This window comes from Caretta caretta, chromosome 18 (genome assembly GCF_965140235.1).
Source record: "Caretta caretta isolate rCarCar2 chromosome 18, rCarCar1.hap1, whole genome shotgun sequence".
NCBI lineage: Eukaryota > Metazoa > Chordata > Testudines > Cheloniidae > Caretta > Caretta caretta.
In genome coordinates, this window is record NC_134223.1 from 17,087,455 (window position 1) to 17,104,282 (window position 16,828).

At 51.0% G+C, this 16,828-nt stretch overlaps 1 protein-coding gene across 5 annotated transcripts in view; it reads right to left on the reverse strand.

The window, feature by feature from the left end:
* Nucleotides 1-4,890: 4,890 nt before the first annotated feature.
* LOC125624459 (uncharacterized) overlaps nucleotides 4,891-16,828 on the reverse strand; it is a 70,991-nt gene continuing 59,053 nt past the window's right edge. For 2 of the 5 annotated variants that reach the window (XM_048825166.2, XM_048825164.2), the window contains 3 exons: nucleotides 15,761-15,925; nucleotides 11,876-11,947; nucleotides 4,891-5,480 (listed from right to left, as the gene is read on the reverse strand). In XM_048825166.2, the coding sequence (XP_048681123.2) occupies nucleotides 5,370-5,480; nucleotides 11,876-11,947; nucleotides 15,761-15,925 (348 nt within the window). In that variant the 3' untranslated portion in view covers nucleotides 4,891-5,369. Of the gene's footprint in view, nucleotides 5,481-8,256; nucleotides 8,300-11,875; nucleotides 11,948-15,760; nucleotides 15,926-16,828 lie in introns of all 5 variants that reach the window. The other 3 variants (XM_048825165.2, XM_048825169.2, XM_048825168.2) reach the window with 3 other exon arrangements.

Sequence of the window (16,828 nt, forward strand, 5' to 3'; positions counted from 1 at the left end):
TGTAGCTCAAGGACTGTGTTAAGATCATGCGTGGTGAACAAGAAAAGCATAGAACTGGAACTCAGTGACCCAAAATTGGTGTGTAAGAAAGTAGGTGGACAAAACAATGAGAGGATGGGCTATTCCACCCACTGCTCCCTTTTGGCATCCTTCCGCTAGGAGAGAAGTGGACACACATGCTGGTGGACTGAAAGACGGGAGAACAGGAAGGAGCGAACTTCACTATCGGGGCTGCTGCCCTAACCACCTCCTGGGACCCAGGCTTCCATTGGGCCTGCACTGGGCTGACCCTGAGACACGTCCTGGCCAGAGAGAGGAACCCAGATGACTTCACCACCTCTGCTGGCTTTGGCTAAGTCCCAGATGCCCCCTGAGATGTGAACCTTTGTGGCCCTTTTCCCTTGTGTCTCTTGTTCCTTTCCTACCTTATTTATTTTCTACGTTTCTCTTTTTGCCTTCTGTCTAGTAAGAGGCTGACTATATTTTGCAACCCTGCTGTGAGCCTGTAACCACAAAGAGGCTGCTAAAAGCCATGCCCTGAACAGCCAGCCCCATAGCAGGAGAAATTTGCAGAGAGGCTAATAAGACCTTGTGCTGTGCCTGTGTTTTTCCAGCAGTGAGGTTGTAAGTGAAAGTCAATACCAGAGACAGAAGCTGCACTTAACACTCTGACCTCATACCAACCCTGAAATGTACTTGTTTACAAAAATCCAAGCTCTCTTTTGATCGAGTTTTGGAAGGGCCAGAAGGGAAAAAACAAAAGCAACAAAAAAACAACGTTTTGCTTCAATTCCTGAGACATATGTTTTATCAGCCAATCGGAGACTTTACATCAGGAAACACCTTATCCTACATCCAGCAAGTATGCATCCATTTGCATCTGTTGTCCTGAAACTGTTGTATTTGCTTGATGTGATTAAAATGTCACCTGCACATATGCTGCAGAGCCCCTCACCTGGCATTCTGGTCAGGATGCATAATAATCCTTAGTGTCTTGATAAACACCTGCCTGAAAGAACTGGACCAGTGCCCTCTCCCGAGTTCTCTCCACGCCCAAGTGACCTGCCCACAGGACATCATGGGCTAACTTCAGTATTGGGTGGGGACCAGGAGCTGGGTTTGGTGGGCTCTGGTTTGAGTGTCCCAGGTCATCCTCCCCAACAGGCACCCTCAAGTTCAAAACAGGAGTATGGAGAATTCTGGGCTGGGTCACACAGTTTCCCATTCACATTAGCCAATCAGATATATACAGGACTAAACCCTGGGTCCTCCCTGACTTTGGGTCAAATGGCTAAGCCCGGCATGGCTTCCCCAGGAAGTTGTCATGAAAGGTTTTGAGCCAAAGCTTTGGCTCAACATTTGTTCCCTTGACATCTCAGTCATTTAACTGTACTTTCAGGCTTGTCCCTAATCTGCCGTAAACTTTCTGGCCATGCTGCCTGGTCCAACCCTTTGCTCCATCATCTGCTTTTAAGCAGCCTTCGAACAAGCTTTAGTGCTCTTGCACACAGATGTATCCCCACCATTTTGTGGCTTTTCCATTTTTCCAGTCCAGGGCAGAGTAAGGGGAGTAGAATACACCTCCTATTCCAGCCCACAGTTTGGAGGGGACACTAGAGGAGGTATTATAATGGGGGGCAGTTGGCTCTAATCCAGACAGTTAGGACCCAGGTCACCCAGGGCTGACAAAATTAGCACAGTGTTGTGTAGATTTTAGATCCACACCTGGGTTTGGTAGACAGTCCACAGAGAGGAGCTACTTAGGTCTCAGCAAAGGCCAGCATACGCTGGCTGGATGTTAAATGCATTCTCTTAGGAGGGAGCCTTGCATTTAGGGCTGAGTTGCTATATTCCTTCCAAGTCCTAATTTCAAAGATTACTCATTGCTGCTATGCAGGCAGGGAATTAGCCTCCTAATTTAGATAACCTCTGCTGAGTCTCTCTGAATCAGCACACCGGTCTCATCACTACTAGGAGTTTATTTTCAGCACTTAGCCTAGCCTGTCCCTGCTCCCACCATCTGGGAGCCACAGGTGAAGGAGAACATGGAAAGGAATGGAGGAGGAGAAAAAGTTCAGGAAGAAGCTACCTGCATTATTCATCTCACAGTGCTGACTTGGGGGACGCAGAGATGAAACCGTCACCCTACGAGTCACTGCTGATCTTATCTTGGTTTGTAGAACACTGACGTTTCTGGGGCCCAGCTGAGAATTAGGGATGCATCTGGGCAGATATATTCTCCTCTGATTAATCTATTTATAGCAGGTGGTGGGGACAGAATCGTGTTGCTTCCTGCCGCAAGGTTGGGAGGAGGCGAATGCAGAGCGTAGGCCCACTATTAACCGTTTCATCCAAATCACGCTAGCTGACGCCTGTTCCTTTGTAACTTACCCTGAACTCCCTAACGGATCACGGTGTGGCTTCCTGTGGGAGAATGCATTACCGGCAGCAGTGGAGACTGGCTAACGCGCCTCAAGCCTGACCTCCAGGGACAACCTGGCGTAAGAGGCTGTCTTACGGGAGGCAAGGAATTTGCCATTCTGTCCCTGGCCTCTTTGCTGAGGAGGGCAACTAAGGTACCACTTAGTGCCTATGGCACTGTGGACAAGTGTCCCCTAGGCCCCAGGTGAAAGCCTTCGTACGACATTTTGTGTCTCCAAAATATTTATACGAGTTGCCCAAGTTCTGAACACTCAACTCCTGCTATATTTAAAACAGCAGGATATAGCAGTGAGGCGCTTGAGTTGTACAAAGCAGAGAGATTTGGGAACAATGCTCAGTAGCTGGAGTTTTGTGGAATTACTCCAAAACTCCAGGGCCCAGTTAAAGCTTCACTCACGTGGGCAAGTGAACGGTTCCTGGCTGTAGGTCTCTGGCCCAAGGCTGGAAAAGGGGAAGTACTCCAGTTATGAGTGGTGTTTGGCGAGGGGAGTGGCTCCATGATGTGCAGAGATATTAACACAGCCTCAGCACACACGCTAACTAGCCACCCTTTCCACTCCCACGGAGCGCTCCCCTGGCCGGCAGGGGGGTTTCTGCTGAGAAGGGCGTGGGGACGTCTGAAGGTGGCACATTGTCTTCCCATGAATTTCAGGCTGTTTTTCATTCGACTAAGGAATAGCAGCTATTTTGGACAAGACAAATAAAATCGGGGAATAGGATTTCTTAAAGCCCTTGTTAAGCTCAAATTCTGCTCTCACCCCTAGGCAACTGCATTGCAATTAGTGGGGGTACGCAGGCTTAACAGAACACAATTGAGCCCCCCCAGGGTACAGAATTGGGCGGGAGCGGGTACAATGGCCACCATCTTGACTGACACACTGGGGACTGAACTGAGCATCTCCAGAGCGAAAAGCATGAACCAAAGAGTCAGGGTGTCTTAGCTGGTGGCTGCAACCACTCACATCTTCTGTGGGTTGGCACAGAGGGGGTTCTGTAGCAGACACGCAGCAGTGGGATGTGTGCGCGCTTGTGAGTTTGGAACTGGAGCAGCTAAGCTGCATCCCCACCGTCTCCGGGAAGTTCTGAATAGCACTGACAGAACTGTGCTGGTCCCAAGTGGCCAGGGATTAGTACAGTTTGCTCTAATAATAAATCCAAGATCAATGGCAGGGGCTCACAGCGAGCGAGTGCCTGGTAACAAATTCAAAGGCAGGCACCTGGGGAGTGATTGGTCCTTATCTCCCTGAGAACACACTCCTGCGTGGATTTCGTGTGACAGCCAAGACTATAACAGGGTTCAGAAAGGATCTGTCCTCCATGAACTTATTGAATTCTATCAATTACTTTTAGCCAGGATGGGCAGGGATGCAAACCCATGCTCTGAAGTGTCCCTAGCCTCTGTTTGCCAGAAGCTGGGAATGGGCAACAGGGGGATGGATCACTTGATGATTCCCTGTTCTGTTCATTCCCTCCAAAGCACCTGGCCCCGGCCACAGTAAGAAGACAGGACACGGTGGGCTAGATCGACTATTGGTCTGACCCAGTGTGGCCGTTCTTATGTACATCTGCTCCCTAGCATGTTTTGAAACGCACCTTCCTGTAATATTGCTGAGGGCCAGTAGCACTGTTAATGGAATAGTTCAGAGGGGATGGTACAGGAGAGGGGGACAGATGATTGTACAATCGCCAGAGAGGTGAGCATTGTTTGCCACATCTGGCTCTTTTTCCCCCTCCCCTCCATGGTCCCTTCCAAACCGTGCATAAGAGCGTTCAAACTAGCCAAGAATGACAGAGAGGGATTTGCTGCAAAAGTACGTCCCAGTCAGAGCCCACCCCGACCCCAGACGACTCTCTCTGCTCAGTAAGACTCACCACTGCTCCTTCCCTTCGCCACAGCTGCCCCCTCTCACCAGCATTTAATCAGGACCAGCAGCAGAGCCGGTTGTACGGGGTTAGCCACGGATCCGTAGGAAGAACCCAGCTCCTGGTAACATTGGCAGCTGCGAAGTGGAAAAATGGTTGCTGCCTCTATGTACCCTGTGCCAGAGATTTATCAAGGATACATTCAACACAGCTGATCATTCTGGTCAGGAGACACAGGAATGAATCCACCCTGGGAGTCTATTTTGGTATAACCCTCCCCCACTCCTAACCACCCGCCCACAGTCCCCATGAGAGTCAGGCTCCCATCGAGCCACCAGAAGCGACCCAAAAATTTACCAAGTTGAGATATTTGCCCCTTGCGCCCAAAGGTCTGTTTTAGTTTCCACTCCCACTGCCCCTGCTCTGGGCTCCGGCTGGTCAGTTGCTGATGGACCCCAAGTGTTTAAACGACCAAGATGTTCATTTTTTCCTAGCAACACCATTTCCAGGTGGGGTTTGCAGCAGGAGGCATGATCCAAGTTAGCAAACAGACACCATTTTAAAGAAGCACCATTAACCAAAGGATTTAGAAAGAGATTCCTTTGTATTAGAGATCAGTCAAATGAGTCCAGGGCAGCAGCCTGGGCCAGTGCAACCACTGGTGTCTCGTAGTTCTGCAAACATCTGCCTCTCCCGTGCCCCAAGCAGTAAAAAATTTTAAAAAAAACCCTTCATCTGAAACAGGGGAGTGAGGAATAATAAAAGGAGGGGGAAAAAATCAATAAGCGCCCCCGAGAGAAGCAGCAAGATGTGGCCGTGCCGGGGGTCAGAGAGCCCTTCTGCTTTCTCCGCCAGCGGGCAGCGCGGCTGGGATTGCACCGGGCACACACACACACGATGTGCGTTTGGAAGTGGCCTGCTTGTGGGCTGGCCACACATTCCTCCAGCCCCGCCTTCGGAAGTTCATACTGGATCCATGTCGCTCGAGGAGATTCCTGCAACTCCTCCCTCCTGCTCCCATAACACGCCATTCTCCTCCCAGGCGCTCTGAGCCGCTGGCACCCTCAGTAGTAATCGTCCTTCTTGCTCTCAGCTCCTGGGATGCCCCCACGGTCCTTATGCTCCTGCACCAGCTCCAGGTCACCGTTATCATCCACCTCCCCTCCGTGATCCTCCTATTTGCAGGGAAAAAGGAGAGATGGAGAAATCAACACTGAACAGAAAGCAAGAGCCCAACCCAGTCAGCCAAGGGCTGGCCAACATTCATGGTTTCGCCACCAGTTAACGTGGGCTGGGATCCAGTTCTGGGTTTGATTCTTAATCCTGCCACAGCCTTCCCTGGTGACCTTGGGCAAGTCACTGAAAGTCTCTACCCCACCTGTTAAGCTTCCTTCCTCTCACCCTGTGTCTTGTCTCATCGGTTTAGATGTCAGCTCTCTGGGGCAAGGACCATCTCTTAGGCCTAGGTTACACTAGAAAACTAGGTTGGTTTAACTACATTGGTCAGGGTTGTGAAAATTCCACCCGCCCGAGTGGCATTGTTAAGCCAACCTAAGTCCCCATGTAAGTCGCGGGGAGGTGGATTTCCTACTCCCATGGGAGAACCCCTCCCACCGGAATAGGTAGGGTCCACGTGGAAGCTGCATTGCTGCAGTGTTTTAAGTGGAGGCAAGCCCTTACTGTGGGTCTGCACAGTGCCTCACTCACTGGGGCCCTGGCCCCAGGGCATGTCCACATGATCCAATACTTCAGACTCTGGGGAATGCCAGGGCTGCTAACGGGCCATTTGGCTGTCATTCACAGCTAGTGAACATCCCCCAGTATTTAACTGTGTGAACCCCACAGGTGCAAACTGACCAAAGTCCGATTTTTCAAGGACTACTTGAAAAATACTCAGTTCCTACAGGCAGTGCATACAAGAACATACCCTTGGGATTTAGGGAAAGGGTGGGCGGGGCTAGACTCCTAGGGTGTTAAATGGCTGTGATTTACAGTTAATTGGCCAGTTAACACCCTGTCCTTCCCTGGGTTCTGATGCACTGAGTTGGCATCTTCAGGCATGGATACCCAGCCACCTACAGCTGGCAAGCAAATGGAGGTAGCTCTAAGTGGCACCTGGCTTGTGCTGTCCTACTCAGAGATCGGCGCTCAAGATTTAGCACAAACAAAACATTCCAGGGCCTCATACTGCTCTGGAGCTCAGCAACCTTTGAACTGGCCCCAGCTCCACAGGGGGAGCCTCTCCAGGCAGCCTAGGGCCCTGAGCGCCAGCTGTATGAGAGTTGTTGGCCTGTGAGAGCATCACTCTCCCTTGCAGGGTGCTTACATGCAGCCGTGCGACTGCTCATTACACGTGTGGGCCCGGACTGGTACTGACCAGGAAGCAGGCTAGGGAGAGCCAGGCACAGCTTGGGTCTGTCTGAATAAGATGCCAAATCTGGCGCTGATGTAGCAGTTAACATTCTTTTGCTGAAGCCTGAGGCGCCTTGCTTCCTGCCCCATGGACAGCCCACCACCCACAGGGAACAAGCAAGGTGGGCTTTCTCCCCCTGGGAGGCTTCTGACCAGCAAGGACACTTTGGAGCACAGGAGGGGGAGGGGGCTCCAAGGTAGATTTTTATTACCAACCACGCTCGCCAGCAGCCTGGTCTCTCTCTCTCCTTGTCGGTTTCTAGGAGACAGGCTGCTGCTGGCTTTGCTGTCGCCAGCTTCACTGAATCAGCCAGGCCTAGAGCTTTGCTCTCTAAACCACTTTCCAACAAGCACATCTAGCCGTTAAAATAGCAGAAGAGTCAAAAAGTGCTTCCAGGCCCCTCTCAAATCTCAGATCCCTGTCCGCGCAGGCCGGACGGCACGGGGCCACTCGAATCGGGTACAAAGCGCAGCTCAGGCTCGGAACCCTACCCCCAGGTTTTGGAAAGGTTCCACTCCAGATCCGCTGCCTAGAGGCTATTGGGACTGACTTCCTAGAAACACATTAGCTTAGGGGTTTGCAAATCTCTGTTTGGGGCCAACATCTAAACAGAGATGGTCTTGGGGACTTTTCCCCTCCCATTTCCTGCCCCCACCCCACCGTCTCCCATCTACCATCGCATAACATCCCTGTGACAACTACAGCACTTACATGGAAAAACAACACTTGGCCGAACTTTAGCACACTGTAATGCAATTCAGTGGCTGGAATCAAAGAAAAGGAGCCAGCATCATCAGGTCTCCAACAACCACCAGCTCCATGCGGTTTGGGAAGTGCGGCTTTAGAGTGAATGCCAGGGCTCCATCCCCACCAAACACTGAGCTGGTGCGCCATTGCAGAGCTGCCCTGATGCTACAGGAAAACTCCAGTACAGAATGCAGAGATTGTGACGGCTAGAACTCGCTACAAAGGGAGTAAGTCCCTGACAATGGTGAATGAATAGCCAGGTTTTTAGAGGAGGGAGGGGAGTCCCTGGAGGAACCCAAATGACCCCAAGAGAGAGGCACGCTATGTCACACCATCCAGGCCTCCAGGAAAAGCTTTCTAAAGCAGTGCAGTCAATTACGAAGGGCGGGGAGAGGAGCAAAAGAGGTCAGGAACACTCTGCGTCCCATCATGTCACTTTCTTTGCCAGCAACCACCCTTCCCACAGGGAGGAACAGCAAAGCTCGTGTCCTACATTGTACAGGACTGCTGCGTTCCTCCCTTGCAACTTCAGGCTGAGCCCACAGATTTACCACCCATCAATCAACAAACAAACGCCCCACACGGTGATCTCAGATACAGAGGGAAATGACTTAATGCCCCCAGATGAGGCAGCCTTCTCTCACATAACACTGTCATTTGATATTAGGAAATAATGCCCCTTCTGGGCCAAGGAAGCCCACCCCCCTGCATATGGCAAGAGGAGCCTAGTGTTCAGAGCACTGGACTGGGAATCAGCAGGTCTGAGTTCTATTCCTGGCTCGGCCACTGGCCTGTTGGATGACACGGCGCCTCTTCGTGCCTCAGTTTCCCCATCTGTAAAACAGGAATAATGCTACCTCATTTGTAAAGTGCTTTGAGATTTATGGATGAAAAGAGCTCGACATTATTAACTATTTACTCTTCTTACATGCCATGAGAGAACATTCAGTGGGCTCAGTGGAGATGGTGGGCTGAGGGCTCCCCTCTGACCCAGTCGCAGGGCCAGATCTATGGCTAAGGGCTGACCTCGCACTATGCATGGTGTTACGCACAAGCAGTCCCAAGCTTTTACAGGGTTTGTGGTGGGGATCTGGCTGTCGACTGCAAACCCCAAGGAGCTGTTTATTCAGCTTGCGCTTCAGGCTAGCCTGGGGCAAGCTCTTAAGTAAAAACAGTGGGAGCAAGTCGAGCCCATCAGCCAAAGGGCAGTGGTAAGAGAGAGGCAGGAGATGGGGGGGGTAGGGGGGGAAGAGATCTAACTGAAGCCTCCCCTAGCCAGAGGCAGGAAGGGAAGGGGACACTGCATTGGTTTAGCTGGCACTAAGGGGAACAGCATTGCCAACCCTAAATGATCAAAAACCATCAGGTGGGGCCCCAAAATCATGAGACTGGCTTCAAAATCATGAGATTAAAAATACATAAGTGTGAGGCCTTTGCCTTTGGAGCGTTTAGGGTTCACGTTTTCCAGCTGCTCTCCTCTTCTCATGGTTATTTACTCCATGACAGAGGCTGCATTGCAGAGCTGGGGTCAGCGCTCCTCCACATTCCACCCTCAAACCCAGCCCAGACTGGCAGATTGTGGGGGCCTGCTCCACTATCCACCGAGGTCAAGGGAGTTATTTCAGCGATTTCCATGTGACTGGGATCAGCCGCCCCTGATCTGCAGAAGGGCTCAGCACCCACAGCTCCCACTGAGGCTCAGGGGGGCCTCTGAAAATCTGGCCCCTTTCTGCCATTGCAGGTCATTCATTTCCCAAACTGTGAGCCAAAAAACCTCAGAATCCCCCCCTGCGAGGACACATCCAGCTTCCACAGATGGCGGCTCCTCAGGCACAGAATGGAGCAGGTGAGGAGAGCTGGGCATTGTCTAGAAATTGCTCATTAACCCCCATGCAAGTCGTCCTCGCCCCCAGCCTTGCATTTGCACCTCCAAATTACAGATCCCTCTTGTCCTGGTTTTGAAGTGGAAATTACATTTAAATGTTACAATCAGATGGCAGTAAAAATTCAAAAGGACTCCACAGGCAGCAATAAAGGGCATCTCCCTGTCTCTTCACAATCAAAGACCTCAGGGAGGCTCTGTCCAAGGCAAAATTAGCTTGCCGGGGTGCTGCGATTTAGATACTGAATTCATTTTGGGTAAGGAAACTTAGATCTTGATAAAACAGCTCCCCATACACATAGACACAAAACTCCCCGTTTAAATGGAAAGTGGTTCCCGCAACCTTTTCTCTTTTGAAGTTAAATGGAAATGGTTCAATTGAAAGCTCTGCCAGCATGGCTGCGACAATCAGGTTATTCTAGTGCATAATGCCAGGCAGCAAAAGTGACTCAACATGGCTACAAGCAGAAATGAAACAGACATGGTTGCGGTCACTGCCTAAGCTAAGGGCAGGGCAAATAAACCACCAAAAATAAAACTCGCCTGTAGCGTTGACAATTTCTGACAATGCCCCAGCTCCTGGAGTCCTGTGATTAGGTGTGAACCTCAGCTTTAATTACTTTAAAAAAAGTTTCTAGCCCTCCTGGCTGTGGAGAAAATTTTGAAAATGTGACCCCATAAAAGGTCCATAACCAGAAGACAAATATTATATATTATTATTTATTATGTGCATTACCACAGGAAGAACCACCAAAAATTGTTATTTTAAAAAGTCTCTGGCATAACAATAATCTCTCATTGTTCTATTCCTGGCTCGGAGATGATGTAGCCCAGTGACAGTACCAGCCAGCGTTTAAATGGGGGAGGGGGAGAAGAGGGGCAGCAAAGGGTCACAGACCTGGCCAAAAAAAAAACAATTTAAATTGAGCTGGGTTCCTGTAGGGTGAATTTTAAGCATTGTCTGACCAAACCTGCTTCTCCCAGATGACAACAGCCATCACCACTACCACGACATTTTTCAGACCACATTAAGCCCTGAAAACCCTTGGCCTAAATTGTCCAGAAATGAGTTGAGACTGAGACTGCCTAGCTTCAGACACCTTAAAGGGTCCTGATTGTCACAAGGCGGGTGCTCAGCACAGGCTGAAAATCAGGCCCCCCTTTTACACTGTCTCAAGTTGGACACCCGAGACCACAGGTCACTTTTGAAAATGCAGGCAAGTAAGGAAGAGAGGCTACCCCCGGTTGCAGGATGGTTATCTCAGAAATCTGCAGCTTTGTTTTGTTCAGACAAGTTAACTGTGTGTTTATGCCCCATTGACTTGTGTACATGCTTGCATGTTTTGCTGAATCAGGGCCTTCATGGCCCGAGGCGTGAAATCCAATCACCCACCTATCTCAGCTTGCATAGCAACAAGCCATTTTTAACCACTGATCATGCGTTTATATCAGCAGTGTAGCAGCTTTCCCCTCCATGTCAGCATCCCCAGAAGGAGCCTTGGGATTCCTGGTCTGGCTGCCGCAGAGTTAACAAGAAGTAGCTGAAGATAGGTAATTGCTCTGCTTTGAAAGCAGGCAGAAGCCCAGAGGGGACAGTTTCTGCTGGAGGCACTTATCTCTCGTCCATTATTAATAAACTGGAATAAACAGACGCCACAGCAAAACACAGAGACGCACCGAGGCGGAGGGGGGTTTTCAACTCTGCTCCCAAAATTAGACAATTTAAACCAAAAGCTGAGCCGGAGTGCAGAGCTCTTAGCAGGATCGGGCCTTGGTTTGATCAGGGTGGGAAAGCCACACTAACTCAGGGTGGGGGACAGAAGGGAAGAGCCTGAACAGCATGGGGGCACCTGTACAGCCTCCGTGCTTTGGAACGGCTCACGTATGTCATGACTAATGTGGGGGGAGGGGAGGAGGATTAACCAGATTAAAACCTTGTTCATCCTGTTTATCATCCAGGGCCTGATCTGCACAGGCGCTGAGCACCAGCCAGTCTAACTAAGGAGAAGGACAACTTGGGGGGTGCTGAGCTACGTTGGAAAGAAGGCCCTGTGTGCGCGCATCACGCTACTACCCGAGGGCCCCCATTGGGATCGGGGCCCATTCTGTTAGGTGCTGCACAAACGCATCGGATAATAATGTCACCTAACTCCTCCACAGTGCTTTCCTTCAGCAGATCTCAAAGGTCAGTATCATTATGCTCATTTTATACCTGGGGAAACTGAGGCACAGAGCAGGGAGGTGACTTTCCCAAGGTCACCCAGCAGGGCCAGGAATAGAACCCAGCTTTCCTGAATCTCAGTCCAGTGCTCTGACCATTACACTGCAGAATGGCACAGTCCCTGTCCCAAAGAGCTTACAGGGACAGGCAGCCTGACTCCTATTCCTAGGGCGTTGTGAGATTTCCCCTAACAGCTGTCCCAACGCACAGGTCTGCCCAACCGCTGCACCAGGCTCAGCTCCTGGTCTCAAACACACCCACAGCCGCACGACAGAACAGGAAATGAAGAAGAACCTCAGTGTCGTACAATTTCTTGCTCCTGATCCTCTTGGTAGTCGTCCATTGGCTCTTCCCTGGCTTTGTCCGGCCCAGCGGCATCCTGGAAACACAGGAGGGCAGACACTGGTAGGTCAGCCTGGTTTAAAGCTCCCAGAAGCACACACCCCACAACCCCAATCCTGATGGAGTGGCAACGCAGCTTTGGAGACCCAGATTTTCATGTATTAGAGCCCCAGGTCTGGAGGATGCTGAATCAAGACCCTGGAACATCAGAGGTGACCCCATCTCTGTTGGGTGCTTGTCCCCAATCAACGCTTCTGCCCCTTTTATCCCACAGGCAGCCAGGGGGGCAGATGGAAGCAGCCAAGTCATTGCCCAGCAGCCACACGCCTTCGCGTCTGCCTGAGCATGGGAGCGCTCTCACGGTAGGGATCAGTGCTGTGCCAGAGCCCTGGGTGTGCAAGCGGTCACCCTGGGTTGAACAGTCCCTACAGACAGTGGGGAAGCATCTGTTAGAGAGAGAGACAGAAAGAACAAGCTAGCTGGCAGAGCTGGGCAGCGATCGTACGGCTGAGCTAGCATCCAAGTGCCAGGGGAGTGATGTTCTGGGCTCGAGGAGGCACCAGTCCCCCACTCCTCCACCCCACTGCAGTTGCCCAAGTCACATTAGCAAAGCACAGCCGAGCTCAGACCTTCCAGCCAGAAGCCGGCAGCCAAGACCATGAGTTCTACTTGCTGCCCATTAAAATGAGAGATGGCAGCTGCTTGGGAGGCAGCCTGAGAAAACGAATAGCAATTCAGCCTTCCTAGTGCACGGAGGGCTGCAGAGTGCCCCTGCGGCCGGGGGAGGCCACTGGGCTGTGCAGCTCGCCCCGAGAAGGTCTTGAACAGAAGACAGGAGCGCAAGGGGGGGTAATGATCGAGCACTCTCTCCACCCACATGCAGGGCCACAGCCTCAGCTGGGGTCAATCAATGCAGCTTCTCTGACTGTAAGTAAGCTCTGGTGATTCGCACCAGCTGAGGATCTGGCCCATGGCTACTGCCTGTTTGCAGGCTTGCAGGGAAGGAGCCCGGGCTGCTGCAGGGCACCATGGCCGAGCCTGTTAAAACAGGGCATGGGCATTGTGAGAAAGGGTCCGTGGAGGGGGAAAGTCACTGGGTCATTCTCCTCTCAATAGCAATGGCTGAGGGCTCTCTGCTCACTTGGGAATATTCATATTCCCTGGAGTCACGAGTTCGAATCCTGGCTGACTCTGTTCAGCTGTTCATCGTTCTAGGAGGCAGCATGGTCCAACAGGCTGGGAGCCAAGACACCCAGGTTCTATGCCCAGCTCCTCCACTGAGTCAGAGGTTGGCATGAGTGGCACTGGCTCAGGAGAGCACCAGGAGTGGTATCGGGCAAGGCATTATGCCCCGCCTGAGCCTGACTCCACCCACAGCAGCCTGCCCAGCCGCAGAGTTAGAGACAAACAGAGCCGGATCTGAGGGGGATTTTCTTGGAGCCTCTTGCTGGCGAGCGTGAAATATTAAAGCTTTCGATAATTTACACTTCCCGGAGAGAAGGACTCAGATATGCTGATGCAGCTTCTGATTTACAGGCCTTCACTCAGGGCAATGATTCAGCACCTCCTCATTCACCTGATGGGCTGAGCTGCGAGCAGGCCGTCCGCTCCTGCCCAGAGCTGCACCGACTCATGCCACCCTCCAGACCCCACAAATAAGACCCAAACCAGCTACCCTTACCCGAATACCCTCCCCATTGGGCTCACCAGGGAGCTAATCAGAGCCTAAGGGAGCAGTGCTCCAACACGAAAACCAGCTGACCACCCCGCTCAGAAAAGGAGAACGGAAGCCAGGCTTTGTGCTAAGGTTTGTAGCGTTCACATGGTGGAAAGGAGCAGGCTGAGCAGGGAGATCCAGTGAGAGAGAGAAAGGGAAGGAAACAAGAAAGGAAAGGGGGGAAAAACAACAGACAGGGGGAGTGTTCTGTCCTCTGGTTAGTTCTGTCTTCTCTAGGGCTGTTAACTTTTTCCTTTCTTGTCAGCCATCTGATTGCCAATGCCTTATTTATACCTTGTGCTTATGCAGCTCTGGTGCTGCAGTATCTTGATGCTGCAATATAGACCGTAACAAACTTGTGAGGACAGCCATTCAGAACATAACAGTGACAGCAGGGATAGAACGTCCTCAAAAGCATAGGCCTCTCCCACTTGGACTACGGGAGAATCACTGCTTCCTATGAGCAGTATAGGACTTATGACACACAGTGCAGTTCTGATTCCATCCAGTAGTTCATTAATAAGAAACTGACCAAGCTGACTAAGGAGTTTAAATTTTCCTCCCAAAGGAGTGCTAAGTTTGCACAAGTTCTCTCTGCCAGAGCCCTCAGGTCTTTCCTCCTAAGGTATCGGCGCTCTGTCCAAACAGCGTGAACAGCTCAGCCTAGCCCTATCCAAAGACAAATAGTTAAGGTACAAATTCTTTTCCTACTAAGGGGCTGGAGGGTTTTATTCAGCAGGTGCAATCCTGCAGTGGTGGGCTCTTTGCTTCAATGTCTATTCCATTGGTTTGGAGTGTTTTTAGACTTGCTACCAATCATCGGTTTAGAGCCTGACAGAAAAATGCTCCTTTTAAAAACAAGTGACACAGAGAACTCTCGGCAGCCTGTCAAAACAAGCTAATATTTCCCTGCTCCAGAGTCTCGCTCCAGACACAAGAAGCGCTTCACAAGATGCGAGCGATCATCTTCTTGGAGGAGACAAGATTCTCCCTCGCACAGCGTAATTGCCACCAATCCACCATGGTTGCGGCCACATCACAGAAACATGGGAATTGCCAGACTAGACCACGCAAGGTACATCTAGTCTAGTGTCCTGTCTCTGACAATGGCTACAACCAGGTGCTTCCGAGGAAGTCACGAGAATCCTGAAGTAGGCAGAGGGGGGATAATTGGCCCCCCTACATTCGATGTCATCCTGGATTCTAATAGTTTAAAGTTGGCTTAAGCCCCAAAGTGAAAGATTGTCCAAAATGTTGATTGTCCTTAAGTGTGACAAAGCAGGATATTCTGGCTATCAGTTTCCCTTTGTGAGTCTAGTTAATTTCGTGGCCTTAACTCCCTGGGATTAAACTGTGAAGCTCATTGCCACAGGGTCTGTGAAAAAAGATTTCCTTTGATCGGTTTTCAACGTTTCACCTTTTAATTTAAATTGAACATCTCCTGGCTCCTGTGTTGCGAGACCGAGAGGAGAGAAGTTTCTGAGTTACCTTCTCTAGACCTGGCATCAGCTCAGAAGGGGGGGGGGGCGTATTGAGGGCCACGGGGCCCTTAAGGCTCTAACACTACAGAGATGGCATGGGATATGCCAGGATTCCCAGTTTTCAGCCCTCCTGTGGTTACACCTATTGCCAATGGTGGCAAGTGGCCATAGTTGGAATAATAAAGTCCACCTTACAACCACATTTCTGCCCCCTTCCCTTCACCCCCTGAAGAATTAAGGTCTTGGGTAGCCCCGCTCCCAAAGTGGCACCAGAACAGGCCTAAGAGCAAGTGAGACATGTTGCGCAATAGCTGGGCAGAGAACAGGTGCTGCCATGCCAGCCTCAGAGCAGGTGGAAGAGGGAGAAAGGAGGGCAGCTTGCCAGTGACTCCTGGAAGCCAAAAGAAAAATTGGTCATGACCCAGCTGGGACTCCATAGCTACAAGCTGCCCAGGAGCAGGAGATGATGGGGGAAGGGTTCTCTCACTGCCAGCCCATCACAATACAGCACAGGAGCTTGGGAGTGAAAATTCTCTTGGGGGACATGCATCCTCTCCCTCCCTCCTCCCACTTGTAGGGCCAAGGACCCTCTTCATCCCCCCCCCCCGACACCCCTCCCTGCAGAAATGGCTTCCCCATCACATTACATTACCTTCAGTGGCTTCTTTGTCTCCTCTTTCCCTAGCACGCTGGGTTCCTTGTATTTGTCTGATTGCACCACCTTCTCAAAGTCCGGCCTCTCCAGCTCGGCCTCCTCAAACTCATCTTCCCCTTGGTTATTGGGGTCCTGAGCAGGGTCTGCGGCATCATCAGGCATCTGGGTGAGAGAAGCCTCTTTTGAGCACCCAGCACCCTCACACCCAGGACACACGGTGGCCAATATGAGCTGGCTTTTTCCATCGCTTAAGCCCAGGCCAATGGGTGGGAGAAGCTACAGCTGGGAATGCCAGCTTCCAGGAAGGGCTTCCCAACTCAGTGCAGCAGTCCTCCTCAGGCTGGATCTCAGGGGTTTCCCCAGATCAGAGTCTCCTCAGATGAAACTATGAGAAGTTACGGCTAAAGGAGGTGATGGGGCCTAGCAAGAACAGGCAATCTTTTTTGGTTACCAGTAATCTGCCCCCTTCACCTCACTTTCCACCCCTGCTGAAATCCCATGGCATTGTGTGTGTCTATTCTTTAGGTCTCTCCATCGGTCCAGCTACGTCGGTAAATGAAGAAACACTCAGCAGAAGTTGAGTCTTAATGAAGTTCTTAGGAAGTCATTGCCTGGAATCTTTAGCAACTGAAGGAAGGAAACCACTTCACATCAGAAACTTGGTTTCCCTCATAGGCAATGAAATAACTCATTGGCAATAGGTGTGATGACCCTAAATCAGTCCCCCCGGAAAGGAAGAAGCTGTACTCTGTTTATCAAACTGACCTCAGAAGAAAAAGCTGCCTTTAGCCAAAACAAATCTGCATTTTGACAACGCTCTACACCTTGTTATGTGCGCGATGCTTTCAGATCTAAAGCTCCGGGAACCATAAACCAAGATGGTGTCCTTGGCACAGATGTTCTCAGGAGATACATTGAACCCTGAGCTCCAGCAGAGAGGGGCAGACACACAGCTCCAAGCTGTGGGAGATTCAAGACTTCTGCCTTGTAGCAGATCAGATAGAAACATACCCTGTCACTTAAATAAAAGAATGGATCAGGAGGGAGAGGTGGCACCATCATCTC